This window comes from Podarcis raffonei, chromosome 7 (genome assembly GCF_027172205.1).
Source record: "Podarcis raffonei isolate rPodRaf1 chromosome 7, rPodRaf1.pri, whole genome shotgun sequence".
Taxonomy (NCBI): domain Eukaryota; kingdom Metazoa; phylum Chordata; class Lepidosauria; order Squamata; family Lacertidae; genus Podarcis; species Podarcis raffonei.
This window is the reverse complement of record NC_070608.1, coordinates 32,500,426-32,518,512: the sequence shown is the minus strand read 5'-3', so window position 1 is coordinate 32,518,512 and position 18,087 is coordinate 32,500,426. Positions and strand designations below refer to the sequence as shown.

The 18,087-nt window shown below is 41.5% G+C and overlaps 1 protein-coding gene across 6 annotated transcripts in view; it reads right to left on the bottom strand.

The window, feature by feature from the left end:
- Positions 1-18,087, bottom strand: part of STAU2 (staufen double-stranded RNA binding protein 2) — a 150,606-nt gene that overhangs the window by 52,819 nt on the left and 79,700 nt on the right. For 4 of the 6 annotated variants that reach the window (XM_053395843.1, XM_053395842.1, XM_053395841.1 and 1 more), the window contains exon 13: positions 4,583-4,696. In XM_053395843.1, coding sequence (XP_053251818.1) covers positions 4,583-4,696 — 114 coding nt within the window. Of the gene's footprint in view, positions 1-2,760; positions 2,833-4,582; positions 4,697-18,087 lie in introns of all 6 variants that reach the window. The other 2 variants (XM_053395837.1, XM_053395839.1) reach the window with 1 other exon arrangement.

The following is an 18,087-nucleotide window of genomic DNA, read 5'->3' as shown; positions in this document are numbered from 1 at the left end:
TACTGAATGAAAACTATAATTAAGTCCATACATAAGGAACCAAACTATGCTGCACTGGGCCCTCAATCAAGGTAGCTCCATCATCACTGTCATCTTGACAAGCGTTAAGGAGAATTTTAGTAAACACAGAGATCTGAGGTAAAGGGACACATTACTGGGATGCAGCCTTATCTAACACCACACAAATATAGGGTGAAAAATTACAAAGTATGTCTCCAAATGTATGCTAGGTTCAAAGACGGGTCTTGGGTCTGAAAAGATTGAAGAATACTGCAGTAGAAGATAGGGGAGAAATGACATCTGTATGGGTTCATCCAATCTGATCTGCTTCAACCTGGGCAGAAGGAAAAGCATCTCAGGAAAGAAGATGACGACTGGCAGTCTGGCCAAACTGTTTCTGAAAAGAGATCCAGTCCTCTTGAGGGAGGGCTGTTTGTTTCTTCCTATGTTTCAGCACTGTAAAGTAGTTGTTATGGCTGAAGCCGGATGCACTTGTTCACTGCTACTAAATTCTGAGATTTATGTTTAGCCTATTTATAACAGAAAGGTTGGCTTTGAGTGCATCACACTAAGTGGAACCAGTGTAGCAAAAAACAATTGTGTAATCCATGAGCCATGCAATCTTGTTTGTCCTGGGTAAGCCCATGACATGAGCCATGCAATTTCACTTAGTGACGGGGGGAGGGGGAGGGAATGGGTGGCAAACAGGATCTTGGCAAGATAACAATTATTTATTACACGGCAAATGCATCAACTATTGTTCTAAGTGCAAAATGATCAAGGAAATGCTGCATAAGTTTCTGTGGGTGGAACAGATTTCTATACTATTTATATAATTAGTTTTGTAGTTGAGCAACTTCGCTGAGCAAGAGAAAAACAGGTCAAAGGCACAAAGAGTGGATCAGCTAGCAGCAGAGCTGAAATTTGGTGTGCATATGAACATTTGCAAGGGGTAGTACACACTGTGAAAGTAATACTTCTTACCACTGAAAATATTTTAGCTTTGACCAAGATCAAACAACCAGGTAAACAGAACAGTATTTATTAGGAAACTGAGAGGAAGGCTAAGTCTGCCTATGTGTGGCAGCGGGTATGTGCATTGGGAAGAGGTGTACAGTAAGAGAATTTACACATGTGGGAATTTGCACTCTGAGTGGTGGGAGAAATGCACAGAGCAGCATACGGAGAAAGAGGGATTGTCCCCTAAGGTTTAAACTTGCCAAGTTTTTCTTAGCCGAAATATAAATATCAGAAGAAGACAGGGTAATGCCACTGAGGGAAAGTATAATCACTAATTTACTTATCTAGGGGGAGTTAAAACGATGTTGCCCATGAACTATGTTTGAGTATCCATTTTCAATCAATCAGGAATTACTAAAATATGGCCATCACATTTTGAATGCTAAATCTTTGTGTTCTTCCCTTTCTCTCTCTTTATTATCACCTATTTTTTGTAGGAGCCCTTTTTTCATGCTCAGGGGGCGCAGGTTTTCTTTTCCAAAATTTTTAATCTTGGTTGACAGAAGAAAGGGAGAGTCAAAACATCTTACTTTTTGAACCAATGCAAAGATTTTTCTCATAATTCTTTCAGTTCTTTAAGAACCGAATCAAGATTGAAAAAACGATTCTTGGATATATACAAACACACAAACTCTCTCTCTCTCTCTCTCTCTCTCTCTCTCTCTCTCTCTCTCTCACACACACACACACACACACACACACACACACACACACAAACACACACACACACTATCCTTATTGACACTATTTCTCAAACAGCATATGCTGGGCAAAATTTTTTTTTCCTTCCAGTAGCACCTTAAAGACCAACTAAGTTAGTTCTTGGTATGAGCTTTCGTGTGCATGCACACTTCTTCAGATACACTGAAACAGTATCTGAAGAAGTGTGCATGCACACGAAAGCTCATACCAAAAACTAACTTAGTTGGTCTTTAAGGTGCTACTGGAAGGAAAAAAAATTTTTGTTTTGACTATGGCAGACCAACACGGCTACCTATCTGTAACTGGAGCATATGCTGGGGTCATCAAAGTTTGTTTTTAAAGTGGTGTTTCAGTACCATCACGTAATATTGCATCTTGTTAGCCTTTGCATTACTGTAGCTATTTCCTGCCGGCCTTACATTCCCAACTATTATGGTGCTTCTTCAGAACAGGTTTGTATCAGTTTTTGTAACTTCTGTGGACAAGATACCACACAGAACTAGAGTGCCTTGCAAGAAAACCACAGATTACTATGTCCCTCCCTACCCCATGGTGCAACAGCCCTTGCACAGGAGTGCTTTGCCACATAGGAGCCGGGGGCTCAGTTTGGCAAAGGAACATAAAATGCAAATATATCTGCTCACAATGGCTGTAGGTGCCTGTGTCCAATCATATAAATTCCCAACGCAGAATTCTGTTTTGTAAAACAAACAACCACCCTAGAGCAAAGAGACTCATGGTTTTGTGCATATAGGATGTGCTTGGACTTAACTAGGTGGTGCCAGTAATGTTTTTCTCCCCCTCTTCTTTGTAACACCATTTCTAGGTAATGTGTGATGTGAGGGCACTGCATTGTGCATTTCCCTGCCCTCACCAGTGCTTTGCCCCTGCTGCCAACAACTAATGAATGTGCTTACCTAGACATTAATATGCAGGCGAATAGAGACAAAGTGGTAGCAGATCTCTCTCCTTTCTCCGTCTAGCTAAGTCCTTTTGGTTTACATTCTAATTGCATGTGGGATGTAATTAATAACTTACTTGTGTGGATGAAGTATTAAATTCTACGCAAATGGATGGTTTTTGTATGCTGTGTGCCAGAAAAAGCTCCAGCTGTTGCCAAGGAAAAACAAATGCTCTGTCATGTATTTCCTACACATGAAGTAACACAGAAATTAACTTAATATGAAACAGAAGACAAAGGATAAGAAGAGTCTTGGTGTATTATGGCTTCTATATAAGAATACCAGGAACATGGCAGACAAGCAGAAATAAAAGACCATGACGCACTAGGCATACGTAAAACCATACTGGATGGCAATCGTAACAGGAACGCTTTGATTGAGGGACAAATTTTGCGTGGAGAAAGGTTAGCTTTGTCAAAAGCTTTTCATACAATTTAACTTCTAGTGAGTCAACATGACTTCAAAATATTTGCTGTACTTACTCTAACATTATCAAAGCCACATCCAATACATTCTGAACAAGAGGAAATCTGCATACAAGGTGTCACTGGCTGCATTCAGACATAATGCTGGCCACTAATCATAGTTGGAGAAATTAGATTATATATGAGCTATTCACTAGTGCACACAGCCCAAACACGCCAGCTTTGCTCCGCCTTTCCTCCTGGTGGGGAAAGAAGCCAGGGAGGGCTGGCTCATCATTAAATCTGAACCAGCAGTCAGGTGTTGTTGTTTTTAAAGCATGATTGGGAAGCCAAAGTTTCTTCTGAAGGTCATAAGAAGCTGTTCAATTTTTTTAAAAAACTAAAATATAAATAATTATCACTTAGGATGAATTTACACATCCTGAGATATGAAAATGACATCTCAGTATGTTTGACAACGGGAAAAAAGGTGTACTAAACTTTAGGCATAAATAGGAATGGAATTAAAACAGCAAGAATCACAATGTCATTATGTAATTGTACATATATTGTAGAGCTAGGGAAGAACAACTCAATTGATCCGGAGGTGAATAATCTTTCCTATAAGTAAAGGCTAAAGTGGTTGGGACTTTCATTTAGAAAAAACTAAACTTAACTAAGAGGAAACATAAAAAAGGCTTCTACAATTTTTAATTATGTGGAGAGAGTAGTTAGAGAATTTTCACTTTTATCATACTAGAGCATGGGGAATCTTACAGAATTGGCAGTAGATTCAGGCTAGATAGAAGGACAAGACATTATAAACAACATGAAATTCAGGATGTGGAGATAGTTATTAGCTTACATGGCATTCAAAACAATTAGGTATCTTAATGGGTGACATGTCTATCAACAGCTGTTTTCTGAGATAGCTAAAAATGGAACCTCCATCTTGAGAAGTATATATAATAATTAGCAATAGTTGGGGACAAGCCACAGCGCCTGCCCTTTATCCCATTGTGCACAGATGACGGTTGGAAAGCAACATTTGAACTCCTGGCCTTTGGGGGGCCAGAAACATTTTAACATGAAATCAAGAGTTTTTAGGGAATATACCAAGTGTCCAAGGCTGTGTTTAGGTGCTATAAAGGCTTCATATTATGCACCCCTCTTTTTTTTTTAAAAAAGGTCTTAAATACCCATCACTATGCACCAAATTTGAATAAACCCTTTTTCTAGCGGTACAAATCCTAGCAGAGTATTCACACTTCTATGACAAATGAAAGAAAATAGTTTTGGTATTTTACTATGTACTGTGAGGAAGTAGAAGCTAAATAATTACAATTCCATTGTCTCAGAATAACTTGCTTCTTTCAGATTCTTGAGAAATCCCAGAAGACAAGCTTAAGATATTCAAATGCTTAACCTAGGTGTAGCTTGTGGAGATAAACAGACATTACAATAACTAAACGATCAGTTAAGTCTTATTTATACCTGGTCATGGCTGGCTTCAATGCAGCTTCCAATACCATGGAAAGTCATATGCACGGGAGACAGTGTCAAGCAGGTCAGGCATTCTTTGCCGTTTTGTCTGTCACTGTAGTGTGCCTATAACAGAAGAAAGTACATCATCTTGGTAAGGTGAAGCAAATCAAAGTGTGGATTGCTCAGCCCCACCACCACTTCAACACAAGCGGAAGAATAACAGGGAACAAAGAACTTGACCCTCACAGTGTGTCCTGGCTATGGCTCTTTACTTGGGGAATGAGAAAAAGCCACGCTCAAGCAAACTAGCTAACTATAAGCTAAAGTGGAAGGCAAAAATCTGTGAAAATCCAAATCAACCCCTGCTAGCACAATTTGATTTGAGAAGCCTGAGTAAAACAGATAATGCTGAAGGTCAGTTTCTCTAACTATAGCTGAGATCACCAGTGTACGTGTGCAGCATGCATGCTTGAATATTGTGCAGATCTGTATCTCGCTCAACACTTGATGAAATCTTCCGGCTTCTTTCACGTATCGCCCCATCGCATGCACACCAAGTAGGCCTGCTAAATTGTTTCTGGCTCTTTGCCAGAAAAGAACATAATACTAAACTTAGGAACTTCATACACAGTGGTTTAACTCGGAATAATCAAAAGAGATCCGAAGGCATTTGAATTCCATATCTAAACATAAATTCATGAACAGCTTTCTGACAGTGAGAGCTGTTGAATGGACTCCCTCGGAAGGTGATTGGCTCTCCAACCTTGGAGGCTTTTAAGCAGAGGTTGGATTGCATCTGTCATGGATGCTTTAGCTGAGATTTCTGCATTGCAGGAGATTGAACTAGATGATCCCTGGGGTTTGTTCCAACTCTACAATCTATGATTCTACTGTTACAGTGGTACCTCAGGTTACAGACGCTTCAAGTTACAGACACTTCAGGCTACAGACTCTGCTAACCCAGAAGTAATACCTTGGGTTAAGAACTTTACCTCAGGATGAGAACAGAAATTGTGCGCCGGCGGCACGGTGGGCCCCATTAGGTAAAGTGGTACCTCAGGTTAAGAACAGACCTCCAGAACGAATTAAGTTCTTAACCCGAGGTATCACTGTACAATATTAAATGTTTCAGGCATTCTGATGTGTGTAGTACATTGTAGTTAGACTCTCATGTTTTAGCTGTTCATTTGAACAGCCTTAAACATCATTTTAATTTGTTTCTATTATATGCAGGTAAATAGAATTATCTGTCATTTTCCCATCTACATGTATCAAGGGCTCAGAATTTGGTGTCTTTTTTGTACTTTAAATATTAGTATATCTTTTTCTCATATTCAGTCTTTTAAAAAGGATTAGCTATTACTTTAGCATTATTTTGTGCTTCACCACCAGATTTCCCTATAATAATACTCAAATTCTGCTGTTATTATGCACACATGCGTACACACACACACACAGAGAGAGAGAGAGAGAGAGAGAGAGAGAGAGAGAGAGAGAGAGAGACATCATCAGCCCAATGAAAACTGGGCAAGCTCTATGGACACAGAAGGCTGATTTTCTTGTTCCAAAGTAGGGTGAAATGACAACCAGGAAAACCAAGCGGACAAGAATGGAGTATACTTGGAGAGGGCATAGCTGGATGGAATACTTAGCAGGAAGAGTTGACATTGCAACAATTTCTTGTAGGTCCTATTTGTCAATATTATTTATTATCACTATCACTAAGCTATTACAAAGCACAGTCTTCCCCCCCCCCCTTCCTATGGGATGGGTACTTTATAGTTCAGATTTAGCCATATTTCATTTTACCATGCAGCACTTTGAATCCATTTTTATTGCATGCTGATGACACATTATGACCTTGTAGCATATGCATGAGAAAAACCTCAAACAGCAACAAAAATATCCCCTGGAGTAAAGTGCAGCATGTTCTCCAGGAAATAAGTTAATGTCTTTATTTAGAATACTTATATCCCACTTTATATCCCAAGAGGTTCTGAAAGCAGCTTGCAATAATTTTTCACAATACAATCACATTCAAGTGCAGGAACAGAAATACTTTTCTTATAGACGAACATACAAATAAGGGCTTGCTTGTCTGTAGCCTGGCTTGCTTCCAGATGCTTTGATCTCTGAGGCTTGGTGAGCACCGGAAGTGAGAGGGCCAAGCAAACTATGATTAAGCAAATCTTCTTGGTTCAGACATAATGCCAGACCATAGTTAAAGCAAGCCAGGGTTTATAAGCCAACAACAAATCATGGCTTCACACTGTGGTTTGTTGCCAGAAAACAACCCCGGGTGAGTCAGCAGGTCTGAGTTCAGACATTCAATTAAAACACACTTTGGCTAAACAAATCATGGCTTAGCATTGTCCATGAACCAAAGCAACTACTCAGACAGGCAAAAGCTTTTCATTCAGCAACATCAACTTATGTGCCCGTTCATTTACTGAGTAACTGACAGTGATAGGCAGTGTTAGAAACTGAGATATGAAATCTAGCAGCTAAATGGCACCTTAGACCTAGGTTATGGGCGCCACGACTGAATGTCTAGGTGTCTCAGCTGAAAATGAATGAACTGCAGCTAAAATATTATGTTCAATTTTCACATGGTCTAGCCCTGCCCACACCCCTGCCCACACCCCTAATATACTTAAGAGGGTCTCTTCTCCAGTCTTCAGAAAGTAGACTGAAGTGGGGAGGCAGAAAAAGGTCCTCCTTTCCTTCCACACTCTGCAGTTTTAATCTGAGATCTTAGGCGCAGTACTGCTAATGAAACTCCTTGTCACAAAATGCGCCTAGAACAATGGGAGTTAGTACACCTGGTGATAGTACACCTGATGCATGTAGCCAGTAAAAAATAAAGGGACATTTAAATGTGCCAAGACAATGTTTGCTACTGCTGCAAAGTTACTCCTTCTATCTTAATCACGAGGCTATATACATATACAAGTCAAAAAGATGCTTAAAATCACCACTAATTTAATTCTGCAACAATGCAATCTACAAAATAAAAATCACACACAGATGACTGTGAATCTCAGGAGGTGACTGAAAAATGTTACCTCAGTCTGCAATTTGGATTTCAAGAAATAAGCCAGTATGTCATACATTGACTGAAAATAGTGAAGATCTACGTGAACCAGCATGTGTACTTAATTTTACACACTAGAATTTGCTTAACTGCCAGACACTAGATCCTGGAGTTCCTGTGCCTAATGGCCAATCCTCACTCAGACCACCTGGCCCTGTAATTTTTTTAACCTCACTCCGAAACACACGTCTACAGCTGTGCAAGCCAACTGCTTCCTGCTGAGGTTCCCAAGCATGTCACCCTCTTCTGTCCACAGTTCTCAGTGTTTCTGTGTCTTAAAAGATACCCAACCATCTACACTTGGCTCTGGGGTTGTTGGTTTCCTTTCCTGGTCCATCCGATTTATCTCTCTGCTCCATTTTAGTTGCTCTACCTCCCCCCACCCCCCGCGCTTTCAGGATCCAATTCTGTATATGTATGTTCCTGTTTTGCAGTAGAAGAAACCCTATTTGCAAATGCAGCAAATGAGGAGAACATATCCCAACCACAGGCTTCAGCATTAGCAGTACTGTGTTACATGGCCGACACACAAACCTTTCTGTAAGTCCAGTCCTGCCAAGCAATAAAATAGCTCTGCAATGAAAACATGCTTACCACTAACTATGAATTAGAAGATTTGTAGGTGAAGGGTTTTGTTCTTAGGAGGCAGCCATTTATTACTTACTGCTCTTGGCTGTAAATAATTAAAATTTATGCACTCTATTGGAAAAAGCATTAGCCGTCCATTAACCAGATACCAACGAGATTAGAAAAAGCTAGTTATGCGAAGAGATTTTTCCCACACCAAAGCTTAGCTGTTCACAGTTTGAAAACACATTTCTGTCTGGTTAAATGCTTTCTTCCTTTAACATTTATTAGCTTTAAAAAATTATTTTAAAAGTCATGGGTGACAGTGGAGTTCATGTATCCAACCCTGAAACGTACCCTGTATGATTCAAAGCACCAGCAGGAGTTTCAGAAAGCTAGACAGAAATAAACTGGTAATAAAATGCCCCTGTGTCCTGCAATGCACAAATCTCTGCAACTGACAGGCTACTGCCATTTGATAGGGAGGGAAGGTCCCTTTTATTTATTCAAAGAATTGGAAAGTGCCTGTCCCTGTTACTGCTCTTTATTTATTAATTTCGCATGGCCTTATATTTAACGGGAACCTAAACAACTGATTAGTGGGGCAATATTTTTGTAGTCCTACAATGCAGTGCAATGGTGCAGATTTATATCTTAGCATCCTCAGGTGAGCTTCCCAATCATCATTTGGGGCTAGGGAAATAAAGAATAAGATGGTGACCCTAAGCTGATTTAGATGTAATGGCAAACCATGTTTTGGTACTGCATGAATGAGGCTGCAAGGACCGTCATATGCACATGTTCCCTTCTTACACTCCTCCCCTCGTGTAGCGCAATATGGCAACACCCACAGGTAGCAGTTGCCAGCCCAGGGATGTAGGTCAAGTACAAATCACAGTCTAGTAGTTTGCTTGAAGCAAACCAAAGCTGTTTATGTCAATTATGGCTCATTTAGCAGGATATCATAGTTTGGTGTTAATGTCTGAATTAGCCCATTGTGTTATTATAATTCATGAAAGCACATTTGCCTTCTCTTCATCTCTCCTTTACTGCTCTCATGGGATAAATACAGTGGTATCTCGCTAACCTGGAAGAGTTACCTCGAGTTGAGAACTTTGCCCCAGGATGAGAACAGAAATCATGTGCCGGTGGTGCAGTGGCAGCAAGAGACCCCATTAGTGAAAGCACGCCTCTAGTTAAGAACAGTTTCAGGTTAAGAACGGATCTCTGGAACGAATTAAGTTCGTAACTAGAGGTACCACTGTAGTTACTTTCACCTTCCCATTGCACATGAAATAATTCTCCTAACATGCTTCTCTGGCTCTTCCTCCCATTTCCACCCCACATTAAATTACAAACTTTATCACACTCATGTCATAAACTTGCTAATTATCACATAAACACTACAGGCTGTGACTTCAATCTTATGCAGATAATTCAGCCACCCTTAAGAAAACCCTTTCATTTCAATGGGACTTTTAACACATTAGGCAACATGTTCCAGATTTGAGCTACGTGAATGGTGGAAGCAAAATGGCAAAATAAGATATAAGGGAGTAATTTCAAACTATTTACAATTAATGCTAATTTTCAAAAGTAGTGAGAGATAAAGGGGGAAAATCTTAGGCTGAACTGGCTTCATATCACATTAAAATAGCTTTTTTTAAAAAAAAACCTTGTTTCCTGCAATGCTGAAGTTTCTTGATCTATGGCACAACTAAATATAGTATTTTACTAATCTCACTGGGGAGCTGGCTAACTGCTCACCCCCTGTGGTAGAAGTATAAGGAACACATGAAAAACACCCACATTTAAGAAAGACCCCTTCCTAGATCATTAAACAGTAGATAAAGGCCTGAACATTTACATGTGATATATAACGCAATCATTGTGTCAAGAAAACATATGTTTGATTAGTACGCCTCAGGTTCATTAATCGCTGTGTCTGCCTCACAGTGGTGAGCAGAGTTTCCATTGTAGCTACTGCATAGAAAGGGGAAGATACGCAGCAGCGAAAAGACTGACAGCTCTACACTCTACCTTGCAGCATTCATAACACGCTTCCGCCTCAAAAAATCTGCATATTAGCCGCAGGAAAATGGATTTAAATACTTATTATAGCACCAAACCTGTCTCTAGAAATTATATAATTTCTATACCATAGTTAGATGTGCAAATAAAGGAAAAGATAAGGTTGCTTCAGGTACTTAGGATAAAAATGAAGCCTGTGCTAGTGCTAGTTATAAGTTGCACAACCAAGTTAATTAAATCTGCATGCCTATATAAATAGTGCTAAGGATGGAAGAAAGACAGTCCTTAATTTGTGGTGTTACTTCAACCCCTGTGCTATGTCCAAATAGGAGGGGGAGCTGAATTAGACTAACCTTGCTTAAAACAAGAGCTGACGGTCAGAGAGATAACCAGGAAGCGGTACAACAGATCAAAGGAAGCTGGGCTGGCAGGAGCAGAGGTACGGACTGTGATTAAAATGATAAATCAATTTTATAGGGCCCAAAACCTTCTTATTTATAGAATGGATTTATGAATGAATGGATTCTGACATTAGCAATTCCAGATCACTGGGAACTGCTTTGAAATGCTATACTAGACAGTTATTTAAAATCCAATATGTTTAGCTGTTCATAAAAGTAGTTCAAACAATCTCCAAGGTGGTCTTGTCATGCTGCAGATGATACAACCAGAGTCCCTTGGAGATGGTCGGATCCTGTGGAGCAATGGGAGGAGCTCAAAGAGTTGGAGCTGCAGGACCCTGGGGAGGGTTCTAGCAGGGTAGGGAAGGTGGAATCGCAACCCCCAAAAGTTTCTGATCCCCTGAACAGGGGTCTAGCCGTCTGGGAGATGGAGATCTAGATCTAGGGGAGAGACTGAGCAGGTAGTCAGAAGAGCATTCCGTCCCTACAGCACTGGATATCTTAGTTTAACACAACATGCTATACAGCTGCCTCTGGCACCTCCTCAGGTTAGTGAAGATGCTCCCTGTTAAAGTGAGGCAATGGAGAGCAAGTCTGATGCTGAGCTGTCTCTGACTCCACCTCCTTCTCTATGGACACAGAAACGCCATCACCAGAGGGAACAATCCTCGCGGAGCCAACCAACTCAAAGAAGTGAACACTTGCTTGCCCTGTCTTGGAACTCTTGCCACAAAATAGCGGTGCCCACCATGCTCTTCAAAGGGAAGGTTTAAGGGGGTGGTGGTGTTGCTTGTTGGATCAATGTGCTAGCTTGCACTTAGCTATATACCGTATTTTTCGCCCTATAGGACGCACCGGCTCATAGGGCGCACCTAGTTTTTTGGGGGGGAAATACAGAAAAAAGATCTCAGAACCCACAGGTAAAACCTTCCTTTTACAGAGTCTTAAGTTTAACCCCCTTTTAAAAAAAGCAACCACAAAGCACAGCTTCGCTACAAATAATTGACTGCTCAGAAAGTTTATACACAACCAGCACTGATAAGGTTTCCATCCTAAGAAGTCTCTACAGTGCCTAGCAGTTGTGAATATGGGGTTGTGCTCCTTATGGGGCAGTGATGTCCAGAATTAAGAGACAGTCCCTGAAAATGAGGCAGCACCCTGACAACCAAGCACTTTAAATTGTTTTGTGCAGATGCTTCCCCTCGCCACCCCCTCTGCTAATGCGAAGTGCCGAAAGATCAGCGGTTGTTTTGCAAGCAGCTCTTTGCCGCCTTAAGCGCGCAAGTCCCCCTCCCTCTGCAGCGCTCCGAAAATAAGTTGGGAGATCCCTCCCAAACCTCTCCGGCTTCTCTCCCCGGTGCCTCCCGCCGCCCACCCCAGCTCAGCTGCGTCCGGGACTCAGGCCCGCTGTACCGGGCAGAGATCTGGGATCCCCCCTTCCCTCGGAGCCTGCACCGCTTCCAAGGAAAGAGGGGCAGCCGGACGCACAACGCCAGGCAGCCCCGAGATGGGTGGGCAGCCAAGGAGTGCGTCCTCTGGCGCAGCAGGGCTCTCCATGGGCGGCGCCCCGCTGTCCTCCTGCAGGGGCTGCGCTCGGCTCTCCCGTTGGGTGGCTCCATGGCCCCGCGCTGCGCGCCCGCCTGCTCCCGCTTGGCCGCCCAACCTGCCCGCCAGCTCACCTGGCCGGGGCTGGAGGGGCATCGGCTGCATGTCCCTGGTTCTCCCCACGTCAGGAGCAGCTCGCCTTTCCAGAAGCAACAGCAAGTGCGGCTGCAGGCGCCGCGGAGCTCGGCCCGACACCCCGGCATCGCCTCGTCTCCCGCCCAGGCGGAGGCTCCCCGCGCGCCGTGTCCCTGCCGGAGACGGAGTGGGCGCCTTCCGTGGGAACTCCCGCCGGGCTCCCAAGGCTTTCGCTGAAGCCTGGAGAGCAAGAGGGGTCGGTGCACACTGACCCCTCTCACTCTCCAGGCTTCAGCGAAAGCCTGCATTCGCCCCATAGGACGCACACACATTTCCCCTTCATTTTTGGAGGAGAAAAAGTGCGTCCTATAGGGCGAAAAATACGGTATCTGAACCTCTTATATACCTGCTGAACCTTATAACCTGTAGTGTGCCTTATGTACTGATTTGAGCATTAAAGCCTTTGGCAGAATTAGAGTGGGGAGTTCTGAGTTCCCCGTTCTGCAGTGAGGCCAAGGATATATCCCGACTGAGTTATATCCAGCCCTTCTGCAAATCACTTCAGGGTGCTGTACATGATTTGCACCTGGCTTCATCCTCCCAACAGCCCTGTGAGGTAGTGGGGATAGTGACTGGACTAAGGTCCCCAGAAATAATGCTATTCCAGGTCTTAATGCAACACTAACTGCTACACCACACCAGCCCTCATTAAATTTAAATTTAATGTTGCCAAAAATATGGTGTTGGGCATTGCTAATAAACAAAGGGTAGAAAAATGGGTAACACGGGAGCTGTGAAAGAGTACACTTATACCAATTATTCAAAAATATGGACCTCTTAAGTAGTTATGTTGAATGCATATGGAGTCATCTGACAACAAACAGCACAATCATAACTCCTGTCTACTCAGAAATGAGTCCTACTGAATTCAGTGGGGCTTACTCCAAGGGAAGGGGGTTAGGATTGCAGCCTTAGATGGTGTACATACAGACAGAACCCAAAATTTTATTTAGATTTCACAGCAAAAGAAAAATACAGAGAGGCTGCCAAGAATGTCTAGAGACGTAACACTGATCTTCTAGTCCTTTCATCTTGGGAATAAAAAACAACAACCAAAGAGATAATAGCAAGACCTGTTTCAAAGCCTGCTAATTTTAGGTACGGACAACATTTCTTTTTGAAAGTATGTATTTCAGCTGAATAATTATGGCAAGCTGAATCCAATATCTGTGAAGAATTAAGGCAGGTTTGGAGAATAAAAAAGAAATCATGTTTGAAATAACATTTTGATTTCTGCGTCAGTGCAAATATGCTTACACCTGCTCTTAATTTTCTTCTTGGTTATGAAAGCTGTTGTTTGCCCAAAGTGAGGAGGAGAAAAGACTGTGTGTCGTGCAAGTAAATCCAGAAACATTCAAACCAATGGGCAACTGGTGTTGATCAGTCTAAGTTTTGTTCTTAGAACTGCTGAAAAATATGGTGTTAATTCAATTACAGCCTCACAACATGACACATACAAAACACAGCTATTTCCATCCGTGCAAAGCATCCCTGTTTCATATTGAATATACTGCTGTTTTTTGTGTGCTTACATGTCAGAATGACCTTATTTCCATCAGAAGCTCATCTCTGAAAATCTGCCCTCTGTAAATCTAGATTTCTCACTTCAGGCAGCCCCATTTAATGGTACTTTCTTCCTTCTAATCTGTGTTTCTCGCTACTTTTTCTTTTGAAAAATTACCCTGGAAAATCAAAGTGCAGATTAAACCTGAACAACTAAGCACCAGGCTACGAACAATTGAGTGCCATACTTTTTTTAGTTCTGCTGTAGCAACTCAAGCCTTCTAAACTTTTGGCATCTCTCCAGTGTAAGGTTGGCATCTAACTTTATCAAGGATTTACTTAAAAGAACTTGGCAGGGAGCACAGGCTGCTTTGTTTAGTGCTGGTTACATTATTTTGAGAGGTCCTGACAGCTTTAGAGCTATTTTAAAAAACTAAACAAAAACCAAATGTACTGGTTTTAAAAATAATGTTTGGATTTCTCCAACTGGAAAGCTAGTTGTAGGCATGTGCTACAATGTGTAGGATTGTAAAAAATAAGGCAACAGCATTTCATTCATTCAGCCCTATACCTGAGTTTACTTATACATGATCCTGCCATTTCTATGCATCTGCCATTTGCTTTTCCTGTTTGGCAATAGTTAGAACACGAAAACCCTGTATTTCATTTTTGATACAAAAAAATCATGTCAAGTATTACAATGCTTTTAAGCACAAGGAGTTGCTGCTTTTCATAGTGGCAGCAATGGATAGGTAATCTGGATGCCCATTCTCTGCCCCGCCCCCAATTCTCTGATTCTAGAATATTGAAAATAATATTTGTAACTTGACCCTTATTTATCTATTAAAAAGATGCCAAGCTATCTGAATACTTGCAAGCTATAGAGAGCTACTGAAATGCTTCCACAGCAATCATACTGTGGCTTACGATTGTTCACACATTAGGTACCAGCAGAAGGTAGGAAAAGCTACTTGGCAAATCCTCCGAGGTTTCAATTGTACTAGGATATGTTTCAGTATGACAGGATTTGTACCAATTCATATTCTATTCTTTTCAGCCCATCATGCTGACTGGGATGATGGAAGTTTGAATCCAGCATTGAACAGAAGAGAAACTTCAGTAAAAAGAGTACAAAATCTTCATGGAACCCACAGGCTGAAAAACTTGCATCCCTCAGTGTTCAGTTGTGGCTGGTGTGTGCACCTGAGAATCAGATATGTTAAGAGTGAAGTGGGCCAACATTCTGAAGATGTTTAAAAAGTAAACATAACATCAATGTCACAGTTTGCCTGAGGTATCATAGATGACCGGTATATTTAAGGATTCCCCCCCCCCACTGCAATAAATGCAACATGTGTCCAGCAGAGAACCTGAAGTATCTGATAAAAAATGCCCAAAGGTCTTAGTTTGATAGTCATGCTTGTTTGTACCATTAAGCTTTGGGTAACCTATTCTTCCTTTTAACAGCTATCTTTTATCTTTTCACCAACTGACTGCTCAGCATAATATCATACAACATACATTAATACCTTGCTGTCATTGCCAAAGCAGACCAAAACAATGTCTGCAGGAGGAAACCAGAATGATACTCTCCTTCTTCTACCTCAAACACAATGTTGGTGCATTGCATAGGGATCTGTCGCATTTGCACAGGGGTATCCATTTGAAAAGCCCAATTCATGAAAACTGAAATGCATGGTGTGCAAAACTGGTGTGTGTAGATTTGTGTTGAGTTCTTCTTGTGGCAGCCCGAACATAAACATGACATTCCAGTGTGCGGATATCAGATGGACCTGGAAATGGAGGAGGTGGGCCAGAGAAGGCAGGACCAGAAAGTCCAGGTCCCTGCCTCACATAGAAATAAAAATATGCATGTTGCTTATTTTTCAGTTCATTAACTTAGGAAAACTATGGTAATTACTCCTTTTGCAGAAGTTTGGATTTCAGAGGGTCAACAGCACTGCTCTGTGATACTTCCTGCTTAAGTTTATCTGTATCGTAAGAAGCAAACAGCACTGAGTTCATGCATCTTTCAAAATCAGTCCAAAGAGATTCACTGTTCTTGTAAACATCTAACAGAACCCGATTTCCTTTCTGAATAGCATCTATTTTTTCAAAGCTAAAGCATGGGTGAAAGATACAACACTGTGTTTAACATACGGTGTGTCAAATACTACCTTATACTGAAGGTTCTAAAGGAGGAAAAGTTTAGAGCCAGCTGATTGATTAGACAAATGCTCCACAATTTATTTATTTACTCCTGGTATTGGTCATCCAGTTAGATGAAGTACAAGGGACTCTTTCCTCTGTGTGCTAACAGACAAATACACAGCAACATCTATTTGTAAATGCATTCCCACACACCCATGAAAGAATGCAACTTCCTGACCAGCCTCAGGAATCAAGGCTACTGGCACTGGGTACAAACAACCATAAATTCCAATTTAAACAGCAATGTAATACCTGAAGGGTCTTATAAATCTCAAACTGCAGAAGTATGGATGCTATAACTCTCTAATGCTTTGGTAATATAAAATGTGAGGAGTAATTAAAGAAAATATGGATCCCTATACGCATGTACATTACCTGACTTATTAGCTGATTATTCGCAACTGAGGAACCACACACTGAAAGCTCCACAACACTCCCTAAGCATCACCCTCTGGAAACAACCATCCATGTAGGAACGGAATCACCACAAAGTACTGCTGCCCACCCCTAACTCGAACAGCAGCTCCAGAAGGATACCATGGTTGATGGTATCAAAAGCCATTGAGAGGTCAAGGAGAATTAACAGGGACACATTACACCTGTTTCTCTCTCCCAACAGAGGTCATAGTACAGGGCAACCAAAGCAGTTTCTGTGCCAAAACTGGGCCTAAACCCTGACTGAAAAAGTTCTAGAATATCAGTTACCTCCAAGAGCACCTGGATGGAAGACACTCAGAAATCAACAAATGTGAAATAGAAAGAGAGCTGAAATAGTGTGATCTGTTCATACCCACAATGTGCACGTATGGATTGAATCTTAGGCCAAATTCAGATGTAGTAAGACATTGTAGAACTGGGCCTTCATGCGATATAAAAAAGTTTTATTTTCCAGATTCAGGAAACGTGGGCATACTCTACAGAGAATATCACCTGCTTACTAGGTCACAACTTAAAACCACTGACTGAAACTGAATGGCAACAACTGGAACACAAAGTAACCACTTTTTGCTCTTTACACTGTTTTTCCAGACCATGTTGAACCACCTACAGTTATGAAAAAGATCCCAGGCTAGGTAGAGATTTAGGCTAATCCAGCAACTATCTTCTTACACTCCTGTCACTTTTGAGCTAAGAAGTGATATTGACTTAAGCAGACCTATTCTGAAGTGTGCCAGAGCTGGATGTTACATTTTCTAAAGAACAATGGTGAGAGGTACAAAAAGAACAAACGTAGTAGTTGCACTATATGGCACATTGCATGCATTATACATATGAAAATAATCTCTGCAGGTGGAGAACTGTAAATAATTACTTAACTATTCACAGATTACCACTAGTCTTAACCTCTGAGAAGGTCATACTTCCTGATACTCAAATGAGGGGGAGACGAGAGGAAGGGGAAGGAAACTCTGATAGGTGCTGGTTATACTCCACTTATGAGGTTAATTTGGAGCAAAGGAAATGCAAATGCTGAGCTTCCCATGGATGTCTTCCAAACAAAGAAATACAAATTGCATTTGTGTGCATATCTAAAAACAATTATTGGAAGACTGATCCAATAATGCACCATCTAAGTGCACCAGTTTTAATTTACAGCGGTGGGGTGGGATGGGGTGGGGGAAAATCAATCAGCCAGAACTCTTTGAAATAAACTTCTACACAAGGCCATCTGTACCCCTCACATCACCATATCTTATTGAATAGATTGCCAGATCGGGTTTATACCTGTACAACTTCAGATACCAGATACTCGGTGAAATCTGCTGAATTGGTACGGCAGACCTTTTCTAGAAAATGTAAATTTTATACAGAAAAACCATGGGGATGTGCGGGGTGTCCTTGGTCTCTAACATGAAAACTCAGCTAACCTGAACAAAAGTTTTGTAGGGATGGTGGCTTTTTTTCTTTCCTACTCTCCTGACACTTTCCCCTGCTTTGCTTCGTAGGGGTACAGAGCTTAGGCTTGG